Raw genomic sequence first — 14877 nt, 5'->3', positions numbered from 1 at the left:
ATATACACTCAAACTCATGCAGTCTTTCCACCCTCCAGACATACATGCAATTTTCTGCAGAATCAAGTCAAAGCCAAGCAAATTAATCACGTTTGCTTAAAAGATTAGTGAGTCTCTGAAGTGAGTTATTTAACCTTCCAGCTTTGTTACTGTGTAAGCGCAGTATCAAATATTCTCACGCAGCCACCCCCTCTTGATCATTGCTTGCGTCTAATATCTTTCTTAATTAAATCATCTCATTATTATTTGTATTATATTCTAGTTTAGGTAAATAATAATCACTCTGGACACAGGGCTGTATTTTCATTCTGCATCTGTGAGGGGTCTGCAAGAGCCACTGCAAGAGCATTCTGGCTGGGGTTCAGACCTGAGTGTTCAGGTTCTTCACTGCTGGGCAGTGCTGCTGTCATTGTTACTACTACTGTTAATAATGGTTCACTTTACACAGGTTTTACTTGGGGCGGTGCGGTGGCTCTGTGGCTCAGGATCTACACCCGTGGCTGGAAAGTTGCCGGTTCGAATCCCGTGGCCGGTAGAGCAATCCTACTCCATTGGGCCCCTGAGCAAGGCCCTTAACCCCAACTGCTCCGGGGGTGCCATATAAATGGCTGACCCTGCGCTTTGAGCCCATGCTTCTCTCCCTGTCTGTGTGTGCTTGGAGAGCAAGCTGGAGTATGTGAAAAGACAAATTCCTAACACAAGAAGTTGTATATGGCCAATAAAGTGATCTTACTGGCTGTTGACTCAAGGCAGGTCACAGATGAGAGGAGCTGTTAGGCCTATCTAGCCTATTTGGAAGTTCGTAGTTAACTGATCCCAGGATCTCCTCCAGCCACTTGTTGAAAGAAACCAGGGTATCTGCTTCAGCTATCAGTCATGGTAGCTTGTTCCACACCCCCACAACCCTTTGTGTAAAGAAATGTCTGCTGTTCTAGGTTTTAAAAGCACTTCCCCGTAGTTTCCTCCTGCGCTCGCCTGGCTCATCTTCCACTGTCGATTCTGAAGCGCTCTGCTGTGTTGAGTGAGTCAAGGCCTTTGAGGAGTTTGAAAGCTTGTATCAGGTTCCCCTGTAGTCCTTCAGCCTGTCCTTGTGGTTCATTCCCTTACACCCTGGAATGAATCTGTTTGTTCTTCTCCGGACTGATTCCAGAGCAGCAGTATCTTTTCTAAAACGTGGTGAGCACAATTGTACACAGCATTCTAAATGAGGCCTTATAAGTGTTTTTGTTAGCCGTTTTAATTGCGTCTCTACACTGCCGTGAAGATATGAACAATGTTCAGACGTGATCACCTAGTACTTTTACACAAGTAGCCTCTTCTAGCTTGGGGGTGTCCGCGTTTATACTTAGAAAATAATTTTTTACCACCTGTACGCAAAACCCTGCATTTGCCTACATTAAACGTCATCTTTCAGGTGTTTGTCAAGACTTCAGTTTAACTACACCTTTTTTTTAAATTCTAATAGTCTTAAAAGTAAGGTATCATTTACATTTTGCTACACTGCATATTCATCCCGAAACAGAAACGCGGTCTCTGGGAGGGGACAGTCCTTAATGCCGCGAAGCCTTAATCTTCACCCGAAGCCTCTTGGTGAACGAAGTTAGAACACCGAGCGACAGGCTCTGTCGGTATTCCAGGAATCGCCGGAGGTACAGTCTTTCTCATTTAATTACTGTTGCTTTTAATCTAACAAATAAAACACATCGTAAACTGGGACATTTTAAAACATCACTACACCCTCTTTAAAGCATAGGTACAGTGAAAACGAATACACAGAACTGTAAATAATAAATCTTTAATATTGTTGTACATACTTAATAGTGTGAACACTGTTTTTTCCCCCATGTATTGTGAAATCCCTTGGTTCACACTGCTGAGAAAAACTCCAATACATAATTAGCAAAGCTCAATATTCCAACAGTCTGTTTAACTGTATCTTATATACATCTGTCTTGATGGATATAGGCATTAAACTACATTTAACCTGTTGGGAAGGATTCATAGCAGAAGACCAGGTGGAGAAGGAATCGAAATGGACTTGTAAAATTGCTGCGCTCTTTGATATCCATGTCAAGACTAGATCTGTGCAGTTGGCGAACGACTCGTTCGTTCTGAATCATGGCAGTGAATAGTGAATCAGGTGATCCGTTCACTGCCTCCGGAGGATGCTCTCCTTCGCTTCACTAGGTCACTAGGCTCAACGAGAGGAATCGAGCGTCGAGCCAGGCGAGTCTGCACAGGGCGTATTCTGATCTAAACACTTTCAAACTGTGAATAAAACCCACTCCCCTCTTCTTAATGAGGTGTGCCAGTTTAAGGGCTGGGTATTTCAGACGGCTGTATTGATTCGCCTTTGCAAAAATTCCCGAATTATATCAGACTGCAATAATTGTACTAAACACCGGATACATCTGCAGACTACATATTGCTGTCTGTTTTAAAGTTTCAATAGTACAATGTGTATGTAATGTATATCTTCAGCTTTAAATGCAAATATGCCCTAGTGTAGGCAAATATAATGTGCTATTTTATTAGCTTTCCACGATCATTTCACTGTTACAGATTTAACTTGAATTGATGTTTCGAAATAAGAATTCATAAAGTGTCATGTTACTGATTTATTATTTTTTTTTCTTTAATTGTTTCGCCTTTGTTCGTGCGTTTGTAAAAGCTCTCGCCTTGTTTATTACCTAATCTACTTCTTTGATTTTTTTGCTAATTCGGTATAATGCAATGAGTATATTTTGGCAGTTACAATTGTATTCATGTTTTGCAGCCTTTCACCCTGCAAACAACTGTACGTGACAAACAGCTACAGTTGCCCTAGAAATGATTTCCTACAGAAATTTTACAAAAACTATTACCATATTTCTCAAACTACATATCTCTTCATGCGGAAGAATGAAAACGACCAGGAATCTCAATTGCGCAGTACAGTACATCCTATTTTCCATTTAGGTTCTTAAGTGAATATGCCTCATTTAAGGATTTTTTTCTTGGCGAATCAAATGGACGAATCGTTTGAATCGAATCGCTTCACAGAACTGAATCAGATTAATCAATTCACTAAAAAGATTTGAACTCTCCAGGTCTATGCAAAACCACTGTACTGTACACTGTCAGCGCTGAAGAGATCACTTTCCGTTCGGCCGCCGGACTTCCTCCTGAGCGCCCTCTTGTGGGCTGGAGGCGTCCTGGTCACCCCCGCCGTGTAAGCAACTCCGATCACATCACAATATTTAAGTTAAACATGTTTTTAGGAAAAATACAAAACGAATACGTGTAGGAAACAAACACTAATTGTAATGTGTTATGTCTGTAACAAGTTGTCTATAATTGTATATGTGTGAAAAAAGGAAATAAGAACCATTTACGAATCCCCACAGGCAGTTACGAGAGAAAACAGCTTTTAGTATATTAGGCCGACCAATCAGACTTCCAGTTCGTCAGGAGGACTCTAGGGAGCAATGTGTGCTGCTCTCTAGTACAGCTATAAATCAGCACTTACTCTTTGCTGTTTTTATGATTATTCTGTCTGCTTTGTTCTAAGAAGTCCGTAATGTTCTGTTATGGAACAGCTGAGGCTGACTGCTCTGACTTCTCTGCAGTAAGCCCTACAATATACTGTATATATGAAAATGGTGAAAAATAGTTGCAGGTAAATTTGTTTTAAAATACATTTTTTTGGTGGTTTTCACTCACTTATTGTGAGTTATTTTTCAATTTCAAGGTTATTGTTCCCCAAAGTATTTTCAGATCAGTGTAACACTGCTTAGTTTAAGTACGATTGAAGTCTTTCCCCAACAAATAGTCAGAGGTTCCAGAAGGCTTATAGATCCTGCAGGATGGTGGGGGAACAGAGCAGCTGAACAGATCCTTCGGCACGTTGCTTAGTGGCCCAGTCTCACTTCTGTGCCAATGTCTGTTACTTTGGCTGCAATCTGGGTGTCAGTTGGAGCTCTGTGTCCTACTAGCAGGGACCTAAATCTGAGCATTGTTTCTGTTCTGACAGTACTGCTGTTTAACTGCTCCCTAGTGGGGGGGAGTCGAGTTGTTCTTGCAAGTAGGATGGTTTTACCACTGAGCCAGCCCCCGCCACACTTTACGAGTCCAATAATTCTTGAAGCTCCATAACCATCACAGAATACCCCTCTCTTTGAGAAGAATTCGGTCAAGGAGGGTGCAGAGAAGCAGCAGTATCTCGATCACCCTTGAGGTCAGTGGTTGGTCTCTCTCCCCCCAGTCACTCAGCACAGGATATAAAATCACACAGCATCCAGCTCAGCCCCAGCCCTGAGCCCCAGGAGCGAGAGAAGCCGTGAGTCCAGAAGAGAAGGAGCAGCAGATTCACTGAGGAAGCAGACATGAGCTCTTCGCTGGAACAGATGGGTGCCTCCTACAGGCGGCAGGGCTTTGTGTCAGGGGTGCCAGTGCTGAACCAGGAGGAGCTGGAGGCCACCAGAGAGGCTTTCAACAGGCTGGAGAGGGAGTTTGGTAAGTGAGGCACCCAGGGAGGGGGCAGAGTGTCTGATTTGAGGTTCATGTAGTTAAGAGCTCTTCGCCAGACACTGTACGTCCATCAGGATCACCCCAGAGAAGGTACCCCATCAATCACTGCAACTACAGTCACTCAGGAACCCTGGCCAGTGGCCCTCTCTAACACAGTGCACACCCTGCACAGCGAGGTCAAGCAGATCAGTTCTGTTAGCGCTGCAGTGTTTCCGATTACTGTCCCACTGTAGGTTCTTTTTGTTTTCAAGGGGTGATATTGTGGGAACATATTTTAGATCAGTGGTAGCACACCCTAATCATACAGGGCCATTTTTAATGTCTTCCTGGAGGCCCTGAAAACTGAGGCTGTTTTCTCTGATTCTGGCTTTGAGGAGCTCTTCCAGTTGAATTTGCTAGTGTCTCAGATTGAACACTTGGATTGATAAGACTGGAAGAAAAGACAGGTGGCGGTTTGATTGGTAAGCTTCATTGCGCACATGTGATGGGGTGGTTGTGTGTCCCCTGTGTGTGTGTCCTTGTACAGGGAAAGAGTATGCTCAGTACAGCCTGCACAATGTCCACCTGCAGTGTGGATGGGTTATGGACTTGGCCACGCACCCCAAGGTACTGGAGCTGGTCATGGCCATTCTGGAACCCGATGTCATCCTGCTTGACTCCCACTTCATTTGCAAGTGCCCTGTGTCCCCACACAGCAGTCCTGGAGGAGGGGAGGAGAGTGACCGTTCTGACAGCAAACCAGAGCAGCTCAGCAGCACCCCTGGTGTAGACTGTGGGGAAACTCAATACTTCCCCCTCTGAGCAGCAGGTCACCGGTGACCTCCCTTTTGTGGCCTGGCACCAGGACATTAGGTTGGTCCCATGTGATCTCTACAACACGGAGCAAGGATAGGCAGCCTTGGCTCTTTGAGTTCTGTACCAGCCTTTGTGCCAATTTAATATTGAAAAATTTAAGTATATAAATACTAAAACATTAGGGCCAGTAAGTATTCATAGGTCAGTTAGGATAATATTAAGGTTCTGTGGGTCTGAAGTCCTGCAAAGGAAAGAAATGAGATATAAGCCAAGAGCACCCAATTTGTGATGGACAAGACGTAACCTGGGCGTGTGTGCTGAGCTTCATGGGAGTTGTAGTGCAGTGGTGACCTTGCTGTGATTGGTTGCAGGTACTGGGGCGTGGCTGCGGGTCCAGTGCTGTAGGTGTGGCTGGCTCTGGATGACTCTTTTAGAGACAACAGAGCCCTGCAGGTCATCCCAGGTACTGCGGTCTAAGACATTGGGTCCGAGGTTTCAGGTTTATCGGTCTTGCAGTTGGTTTGTGTTGACCTGTATGCCAGTGATTCATTTTGATGTAATTATGAAGGTAGATTGTTTTCATTTCTGAATGCTTTGAGGTCAAAAGGGTTCCTCCTGTCTCTGGTTTTGGTTTTGGGGGGTTGTAAGCTCTGCGAGTTGTCCGCTGAGCTTGTCATTTGACATCACTCTGCCCACAGGCAGCCACACCCTGGGGATTCTGCCTCACCAGTCTTCGGCATGCTCCAGGAACATGCTGTCTGCCAACCAGGAGATACCAGAACATCATCTTCTGACTGACAGCGCTCAGCTCTGTCCCCTGCAGGCTGGGCAGATGTCTGTAAGTGTCGCTGCAGGCTTTGCTTTCAGAGAACAAACCCAAATCTCAGCTGAGCAGAAGAGAATATAGGGGATAAGTAGAAAAGGTTTCTCATTGGTGCATTGGTGTTTGTGCTTTAGTATGTCACTGTGGGTGTCATTGCTCTAACCCCTGACCTTTAACCCCATGACCTTTGTCCCAGGTGCATGATGGGCTACTGGTGCATGGCAGTGAGCCCAACACATCCAGCAGGAGGCGCTGTGGATTTGTCATGCGCTTTGTCCCCACGTCCGCCTTTCCTGTGCAGGTGAGTGACTGTCCCTCATTGGAACCAAACAATTCCAACTTCCCTGTCCCTGAGGGCCCTAATGCATTACATGTGAGCGTCACAGTACCTCCGCTTTGTACATGATCATCTGCATTTCACTTTGCATAGTGCAGAAGTCTAGACTGTGACAAAGACTTTGGCAATGTCTGAGCTGCACCTTTCCCTTCCTGGCAGGATCCTGATCGCCTGCACCGCTTCCACGCCACTGTCCTGGTGTCTGGAAGAGACCAGTTCGAACACTTCCCACGCAGCCCGCCAACAGCTGCACTGTGCTGAGCTGAGCTGAAGCACAGGCTTTTGCATGGGTTTTTGTGGCTTATATGATGTTTGCATAATGATATCCACACCACCGTCCAAATGATTCATGTTTCCTGCATGAAAATAAACTGTGTTGGTATCGTCTTCCAGTTTTGACTTTGGAGCGTGCCATGTTTATATCCTTCTGTGGGTACATGTGGAGGCACAACAGGAGTGCCCAGCCAGAATCAGACTGACCCCCGGTGTTTTAGTGCAGGAATTTAACTCGAACGTGATCACACAGCATGTCAGGAGTAGGGTTGCAGTGACCTCAGCTGGTTCAAATGAGAACTGCACTTTCCTTCAAGCATCTCGTCCTGTCATTTTCATTTTTATTATTGCTGCTTTGTGACATTTACTGGCTCAGCTGTCGCGTGTCACTGTTTATAAAAGCAGTGATATCCCCCGCCATTCTCGAGATGCTCTTCTGTCTTTACTGACCCCATATAATCGAGCAAACATGACCGAGTTTTATCATCTTCACAAGTTATTTTCTAAGCCTGAGGTTTCCTACCAGCATCTGTTAAATCTCAGTTCTCACATATTTTCACTTCCTCATATCGTTGCATACTGCAGCCTGGCAATCCAGCTTGTGGTTTAATAAATTTAACAATAACAGTAATTAGAATGTCCTGGGGGTTAATATAAGAGAGCTCATCTCCAGTGTCCTGGCCTGGGCTTCAGTTTTCAGCTGTTGCGGTGGAAAGCATGGGCCTGATGGTTTTACTTCCTGCTAAACTCCATCAGGTTCAAGTATTACATTAAATTGGCTTCTTTGCCCAGAACACGTCTGGAGTTCTGTGTTCTCAATATGCGATATGGCTCAAAACTCTGGATCTCCCCTCCAAATGAAATGACTCCGCTTCCTTGGATGCAAAAAAATATATATATATATATGTTCCCTTGTTTCTTCACCAGCTTTCCATCCTTACAAAATAGGGAAGAAATGCCTGCCCTGCTGGTTTCTAGCTCTGCAGGTTCCCTGCACTCAGTCAAGGAACATGTGTGTAGGTGTTGTAAGAATGTCTCCACAGTTAGTGGGCACGGCCTGTTCTCTAGACACATTGACAAAGAAACGTTGCTGCTGCGTTAACTCAGAATGCCAACCAGGAAGAGGAACTGGCACCATGCAGCCAGTCAGGAGCGCTGACCTGACATTATAGCAGCCTGGAACAGGTCCCTGTCCAAACCCTGGCCGTCAGAAACGAAGGAAGTCTGAGCTCCTTTTAGCAGCAAGGTGCCAATTTGCAAGGCGGAAATAACCAAGCAGTTAATAAAGGAGAACAGTTACCTCCATACTTAATCAGATTTAAATGTGAATCATAATTGTATCAGTTAAACCATATTTAATCAACACATTTAATCAGATGGGATGAATTCGCCGATAGTTTCACATTCGTTTTATTGAACGATGAAAGAAAACTCACACATTAAATACACACACAGGGGTAACACAAACATGGCTTTTGAATCAGTTTACGTTCAGCGGGTATAAGCTACAAAGGAACAGGTAGAGGTCTATTCCATGCTGAAAGGAAAAGAAACAACGCTTCTTCAGAAGTCGTACTGTTTTGTTATTCAGACTTGAGGGGTAGCTGCGTCTGTCCTAACATAACAGTCTCACACCTGGAGAAGGCTCCACAGCCAAAATGCTGTGTCTCTTTTCAGCATGGAATAAACCTGTACCCGTCACTTTGGATCAGTTCTCCTAGTTTCAATGCCCGGCTTGTACACGACATTGCAAAAACACTCCACTTGAAGCAGGCTGATGGAGGGCGTGGCCCCTACCTAGCAGGAGCATTCCAAGGAACATGTGAAAGCCAGGATTAGCCAATCAGGGTGTAAAACACAGCAACACTCAATTTAACAGCCAAGGGCGTAAGAAACTGTACACCCCTGGGGTAACTCTTCCACGGGGGGGCCGTGACCTGCTCAAACCACCACTGTAACGCCTCTCTCACGCCTCCCCGGAGCTCTCCGGTCGAGGGGCCTCTAGGCCATCTTGAGGACCTCGGCGACCATGACGCCGATCCCGTCGAAGATCTGGTGCAGCGGTGCGTTGCACATGAAGGCGCTCGTGGTCACCAGCTTGTACTTCGCGTCCACGTGCACCTCCCCCACGTCCTTGTTCACGTGCTTGCAGCCCATTTCCTTCACCGCGGTCGCAGTTCCTGCGTACGGCCACCTGGGGGCAGAGCAGAGCAAGGCGGGTGGGTAACGACGACAGCCCGCTTCAGGGAGCCGCGGTTCGCGACAGACGACCTGCACAAGCGACTTTAAATTGGCCGTCTTCGGTGGCTCGCTATCAATTCAAACAGGAGATCTAATTCTGTCATTAAAGGTGGCCTGCGCACGTGTACTTCACGCATGCGTCTTTGCTAATTGACATTGCATTTTTTTTTACTTAGAGGAGCAATCTGCATTTTCACTAATGGCGAGTCACCGAGGATGGCCGTTCAAAGGGGAACTGCAGTCCCAATTTCTCAGACCAGTGATTAAATCAAGTAACAGAATAAGTTCTTTGACGTTATAGATTTTTTTAAACCAATTTTATATTAAGCACAAAGTCTCCGCGGTCGAGAGGGAGAGTTCACGAGAACCGCGACATGAGGCGGCCCTTCCCGCTCGCTAGTCACTGTATACTTCAGGGTTAGAAAGAATCGTCATTGACGAGCGATTTCAAGCCGCCGTCAGAGTAATGCGATGTGACGGACGAGTGAAAGAGTACAGGTTGTGCAGCAGATACTTCCCAGCAGAGATGTTCCCACATGACCCGCATGCAGAGTTATCCAGTGGCATCTGCCGGAAAAAACGTCTGGAAGTGGAGAGCAATCTTTCTAGTGGATTAAAAGAGCTGGATTCCCAAGCCTGCTTGTTCACAGTGTAACAGGGCCACTTCACCTCTCGGGAAGTTTGGTTGCCTGGTTCTGAACCACAGAGGCTTAGCGGGAAACGCCGGCTACTTCGTGATGTAAACTGGAGGTTTTACACGCTACCCTTGTACGCTTTACTTTTATTATTGCGGTTTGAAATGCACTCATCAGCGCCGATTCTCTCTAACCACAAAATATAAAAATAGCGGCTTTAACTCGGGTTAAAGGCCACAATTAGACATCCTGGTCTAAGGAACATCTGCCTTCTTTGCTTTGATGACCGTCAGCTCTATGGAACGGACCCTGCTGGCCCCACCAGCCCACCGCCTCTGTCCTCACCGGCGGCCCCTCACTCACTTGTCGGACTCCTTGTCGTGCCCCACGGTGACCTCGCAGCCCGGCAGGATCTTGGCGGCCAGGACCGGGGAGATGCAGCAGAGGCCCAGGGGCTTGTCCGCGCGGTGGAAGGCCCGGACGGCGGTCTCCACGGCGGGCCGCACGGTGCACTCCTTCCCCTCGGTGGCCCAGGAGCTGAGGTTCTTCGCCACGCCGAAGCCCCCTGCGCGTGCCGGGAGAGGAAAGACACGCCGCTCGGTCAGCTCCCGCCTGCGGCGCGGCCCGGCCCTCCCCGCAGGAACCCTCTGCACAGCGCTGTGCGATCAGAAACTGTGCAACTGAAGAGAAGGCTAAATAAATGTAGCCAGTAGCCATATCACCCTACAACCCACTGGAGCTCAGCAGGTGTGAGCCTGGTCAGTACCTGGATGGGAGACCTCCTGGGAAACACTAAGGTTGCTGCTGGAAGAGGCGTTAGTGGGACCAGCACGGGGCACTCACCCTGTGGTCCATGTGGGTCCTAATGCCCCAGTATAGTGATGGGGACACTATATAGTAAAAAGGCGCTGTCCTTTAGATGAGATGTCCTGACTCTCTGTGGTCATTAAAAATCCCAGGGTGTTTCTCAAAAAGAGTAGGGGTATTACCCCGGCATCCTGGCCAAATTTCCCCCTGCTCTTTACCAATCATGGCCTCCCAATAATCCCCATCTCTGAACTGGCTTCATCACTCTGCTCTCCTCCCCACTGAGAGCTGGTGTGTGGGGAGAGTACTGGCGCATCATCCAGGAGGGGAGTTCCTGTTATCTTTAAAGTGCCTAGAGTGGAGCGTCCAGAAAAGTGCTATATAAGTGTAAGGAATTAATTATTGTTATTTGCTGTAGTTCAAGTAGTCTAAGTTCACACCTGAAGAAGCTCCACAGCTGAAATGTTGCGTCTCTTTCCTTTTCCTCACAGCTCCGAATAAACCTTCACCTGTTCCTCTGCAGCCAAGCTACCCACTTGAGCTTCTTCAACCCACTGTGTCTTCTGCTAAATCTAGATCTCTTTGACAGTCCGCATCTGAAGAAGGCTCCACGGGCGAAACGTTGCGTCTCTTTCCTTTCCAGCACCGGATAAACCTTCACTCGTTCCTAAGTAAACTGATGTTCCACTAGGAGACACAAACTACAATATCCACCTGGCCTACTGTGCGCTGACAGATATAACTGGTCAGTTAAAAGTTTGCAAAGTAATTGGATCACGCTCAAGTGGTACATGAGTGGGGGGTGCGTGCGACTGCTGCATTCAAGTTGTAGCAATTAAATGACTAATTGGGACGTCAGTTTGTTAAGAGGCTGGAACAATCTCTTGAGCTCCGTCTGACCAAAACGCAGAAGGACCGGACGCACGCCTGCAGGAGTGAGTCCATCACAGCTGGGGCTCTCTGAAGTGGGGGTTCTATGCGTCACTGTATTGTAGCCAGGTCTGTGTGCTCAGCTCGGTCTCCGTGTATCAGTACAGCAGCACACAGCCCTGCGACTCACCGGGGATGATGAGGGCGTCAAACTGCTTGGGGTCCAGCGTGGCCAGGTCCGCGATGTCGCCGCGGGCGATGCGGGCGCTCTCCTGCAGCACGTTGCGCTTCTCCTGGGTGGGCTTGCCCTCCACGTGGTTGACCACGTGCATCTGCTCCACATCTGGGGCGAACATCTGCACCTGCCACACAGAAACGTTGGCATCCGTCAGCCGGAGAACGGGAGAGGACAGACCCAGCTACCCCTCGAGTCTGAATAACAGGCCCGGCTGCCATGTCTTTAGGAGGGAGCCGTGCAAAAACCCCATGCGGAGGTACAGGCAGAACATGTGAACTCCCCACAGACAGACTCCCAAGGCCAGAACCTAGAACAATAAGGCCATTCCTCCCTCCCCTGCAGTCGATAATGTGTCCTTAAGCACATGCTACTGATGAAATATTCACATAGGCCGGTTATCAGATATCCTGACTGTGTCAGGCACCAGCTAAGGAACAATGTTGTATCTTAACCGCCATCAGCAGGTTAAAAATTCATCACCACCAACACCTGCCAGGAAGCAGACCGTGAACGGAGAACAGGTACGTTTTGCTCCGCTCTGACTCAAATGCGTGGGGGGTCGTTGTGGGTGAATGTCACGAAAAGGGAACACAGACACAGACCAGGCTGGGCATTGCCAGTTCTACTGTGGTTCTGCATGAGGCTAGCATGCGTGCCTGTGGAGGGGGGGCATGGGTGTGTGTGTGTGTGTGTGTGTGTGTGTGTGTGTGTGTGTGGGGGGGTCCTCACCTTGGTCCCCGCTCTGCTCAGGTGCACCAGCACAGCAGAGGACTCGTGGACTTCGCTGCCGTCGTACACCCCACAACCGGAGAGAATGACCGCCACTCGTTTCACCATTGCTGCTGAACGCAAAACACACACAGAGCGTCATTAGGACAGAATAATAATAATAATAATCCTTCACACTTATACAGCACTTTTCTGGACACTCCACTCAAAGCGCTTTACAGGTGATGTGGACTCCCCTCCACCACCACCAGTGTGCAGCCCCACCTGGATGATGCAGCAGTCCACTCCCCACACACCAGCTCTCAGTGGGGAGGAGAGCAGATTGATGAAGCCAGTCCAGAGAGGGAGATTATTAGGAGGCCATGATTGGTAAGGGCCAAGGGGAATTTGGCCAGGACACCGGGGTAACACCCCTACTCTTTTAGAGAAACACCCTGGGATTTTTAATGACCACAGAGAGTCAGGACCTCAGTTTTACAGGTATAGTGTCCCCATCACTATGGGGCATTAGGCACAGACCGCAGGGTGAGCGCCCCCTTCTGGCCCCACTAACACCTCTTCCAGCAGCAACCTTAGTTTTTCCCCAGGAGGCTCCCATCCAGGTACTGGCCAGGCTCACACCTGCTGAGCTTCAGGGTGACGGCTGGAATGGTCAGTGCAAACGCAAACGGACACCGCAATACTGTAAAAACGTTATTTAACTGGACTGTGAAGTGTAGTTAGCGCATCTCGCCTGCCCCTGCGGGGATTCTGCCCCTGTCGCTCGAGGAACTGCCACGCCCTAGACAGCGCCGCACTCAAGTTCAACTTGCTCTGGAGTGACGTCACTCCCGTCGCTCGCTCGGCGCACTGAGCGCCACACGCCGCGCACGGACACGCCAGCTGACTACTAAAAATTTGCCCCTATAATATTGTCATTATAATTTCAGGTGGTTGGCATTTCTTTCTGTTCAAGCGTCCCCTCAGACAAAATAGGGTTTCTCTGCCAGACGGTAGGTTCACAGGAGGTACCAGAAGTTAGAAAGACTTCTGATAGAAGGATAACCACCATCAAACTCGCAGGCTGTCATGAAAACCAGGCGCTATTCACAGCGGTAGGGTACCAATACAACTGCTGCTGTGCGTTAACAAGCCAGCAACACTAACCCTTCAGTAATTAGTAGTTCAGGTGGGCAGCTGCGTCAGCATGCGTAGGCTGCAAAGGAACAAGTAATAGGTTGATTCCGTGCCGAAAGCATCCACGCCGAAACGCTGTGTTTTCTTTTTCTCTTTTCAGCACGGAATAAACCTATTACTTGTTCCTTCACTAATTAGGACGAGAGAGTGCGAATGAGCGATCTCCCATGAGGAGTGCGCGCAGTGTCTCCAGCCAAGGTGTCAGGGAGAGATCTGTGTAAACAGGGCCTGCAGGTAACACGCAGACAGCACTGGATTACTTCTGCACAAAACGGGAAACTGCAAGGCACTACTTGGACAAAAACAGATCTAGATCGGACTTGCTCTTGCCTCAGCCTTCAGAAAAAAAAATCTCTTCTTTATTCTAAGTAGTCTGGAACTATGTGCAGAAAAAAGGTTGCATATAAAAATCGACCTGCGATAGAGAAGCATCCATAACAAGTTCATAGTGCGGTTTTCTTACCTGTTGAAGAGTTGGTAGCCGGCAGGTAAGCAGAGGCGACACGGAAGACTTTTCCGACTGGGAGATATGAATGACTCTCGCTGCGCTCAGCTGACTTATAGCAGCAACCGCTGAGCACCGGTGTGGCCGCACCCACGGGGGCGGGGGCCCACGGCGCCGACACCGCCCACGCGGGCGGGTTTTTCTCGCCTCTGCGGGCCTGAAGAACAAATACGGGGGTTTCCGTGCTGCGCAGAACAAGGAAAACAAATTAAAAAGCCATTCAGAGTGAAAAGAAACTCGCTGAGTCATTCCTGCTCCGTGCTATTTTATCATCAGGTTTATTGACAGTACCTGTTCAAACCAAGTCCCCTCACCCAGTCCCATCCGAGTGGGTATACCGTAAATCCCACAGTCCTACACGGTGCAATGACGCAGCCTGTCCAATAGGGGCAGCCTCATCCGCTGCTATCTGCAGGCTTGCTTCAGGAGTCGGAAAACCACGGCTTTTCTTTCAAGAAAGTTTTTGGTGTTACTCTAGTCATGTTAAATTTGTATATTTCCCCCTGTTTGTACTGTCTTATATTGTCGTGTTTATACTGCTCTTTGTATTGGATTTATATATGGCATTTATATATGGCATCGGCGTGCCATGCAGATTAATGTTACTGCCTCGTAACATCATAAGATCATTGCTCTTTGGGTTCAATCAAGGGTTTAATTTCCAGGATGGGACTCCTTCCTGTGTGGTTCGGGGGTGTTATTTTTCTCCGGGGATAGTTAAGATGGCGGTGTGGTCGTGATGGGAATATCGTCAGCCCCTCTGCCCTCACAGAGACAGCCGCCCAGTCACGACGCAGGGATATGGAATCAAACCACAATCTGATCTGGGCGAACGCCTGGCTCTCTTCATTACCCCCTCTCGCTTTTTTATAATCAATCAGTCGAGATTAATTCCTTGTGCATAACTGGTAAAACAGTGTTTCACGGGGGAGCTATTTC

General features: G+C 48.1%; 2 protein-coding genes across 3 annotated transcripts; one reads left to right on the top strand and one right to left on the bottom strand.

Moving 5' to 3' along the window:
* Nucleotides 1-4364: 4364 nt before the first annotated feature.
* Nucleotides 4365-6725, top strand: LOC148828697 (uncharacterized). Its single transcript, XM_088926051.1, is given in 7 exon segments — nucleotides 4365-4494; nucleotides 5036-5274; nucleotides 5312-5361; nucleotides 5676-5767; nucleotides 6003-6142; nucleotides 6324-6428; nucleotides 6624-6725. Coding segments are annotated over 7 exon segments (858 nt in total).
* A 1406-nt stretch (nucleotides 6726-8131) lies between these two features.
* LOC148828696 (glutamine amidotransferase-like class 1 domain-containing protein 3, mitochondrial) lies at nucleotides 8132-13988 on the bottom strand. 2 transcript variants are annotated; one of them, XM_088925638.1, is made up of 5 exons: nucleotides 13897-13988; nucleotides 12258-12370; nucleotides 11481-11652; nucleotides 9977-10178; nucleotides 8132-8931 (listed from the first exon to the last, which is right to left on the bottom strand). In XM_088925638.1, exons 2-5 carry the CDS (start codon nucleotides 12363-12365, stop codon nucleotides 8739-8741), a joined length of 675 nt encoding a protein of 224 aa, XP_088781764.1. In that variant the 5' UTR covers nucleotides 12366-12370; nucleotides 13897-13988; the 3' UTR covers nucleotides 8132-8738. The 2 variants fall into 2 exon arrangements, with proteins under 2 accessions (XP_088781764.1, XP_088781765.1); XM_088925639.1 differs by having other exon boundaries at nucleotides 12258-12367; nucleotides 13897-13987.
* Between the last annotated feature and the right edge of the window lie 889 nt (nucleotides 13989-14877).

The sequence above is a fragment of the Atractosteus spatula genome, chromosome 9, assembly GCF_055471065.1.
Source record: "Atractosteus spatula isolate fAtrSpa1 chromosome 9, fAtrSpa1.hap1, whole genome shotgun sequence".
Taxonomy (NCBI): Eukaryota; Metazoa; Chordata; class Actinopteri; order Semionotiformes; family Lepisosteidae; genus Atractosteus; species Atractosteus spatula.
The sequence above is the reverse complement of the archived record's forward strand: the minus strand, read 5'-3'. Positions and strand labels throughout refer to the sequence as shown.

Bases quoted from the DNA above. Each gene is read 5' to 3' on its own strand.
- LOC148828696 (XM_088925638.1), bottom strand. From the start codon at position 12,365: ATGGTGAAACGAGTGGCGGTCATTCTCTCCGGTTGTGGGGTGTACGAC. The intron at 11,653-12,257 runs GTGAGGACCCCC...TCTGTGTGGCAG, and splicing joins TGAGCAGAGCGGGGACCAAG to GTGCAGATGTTCGCCCCAGA. The intron at 8,932-9,976 runs GTGAGTGAGGGG...CTCTGCCCCCAG, and splicing joins CACGACAAGGAGTCCGACAA to GTGGCCGTACGCAGGAACTG.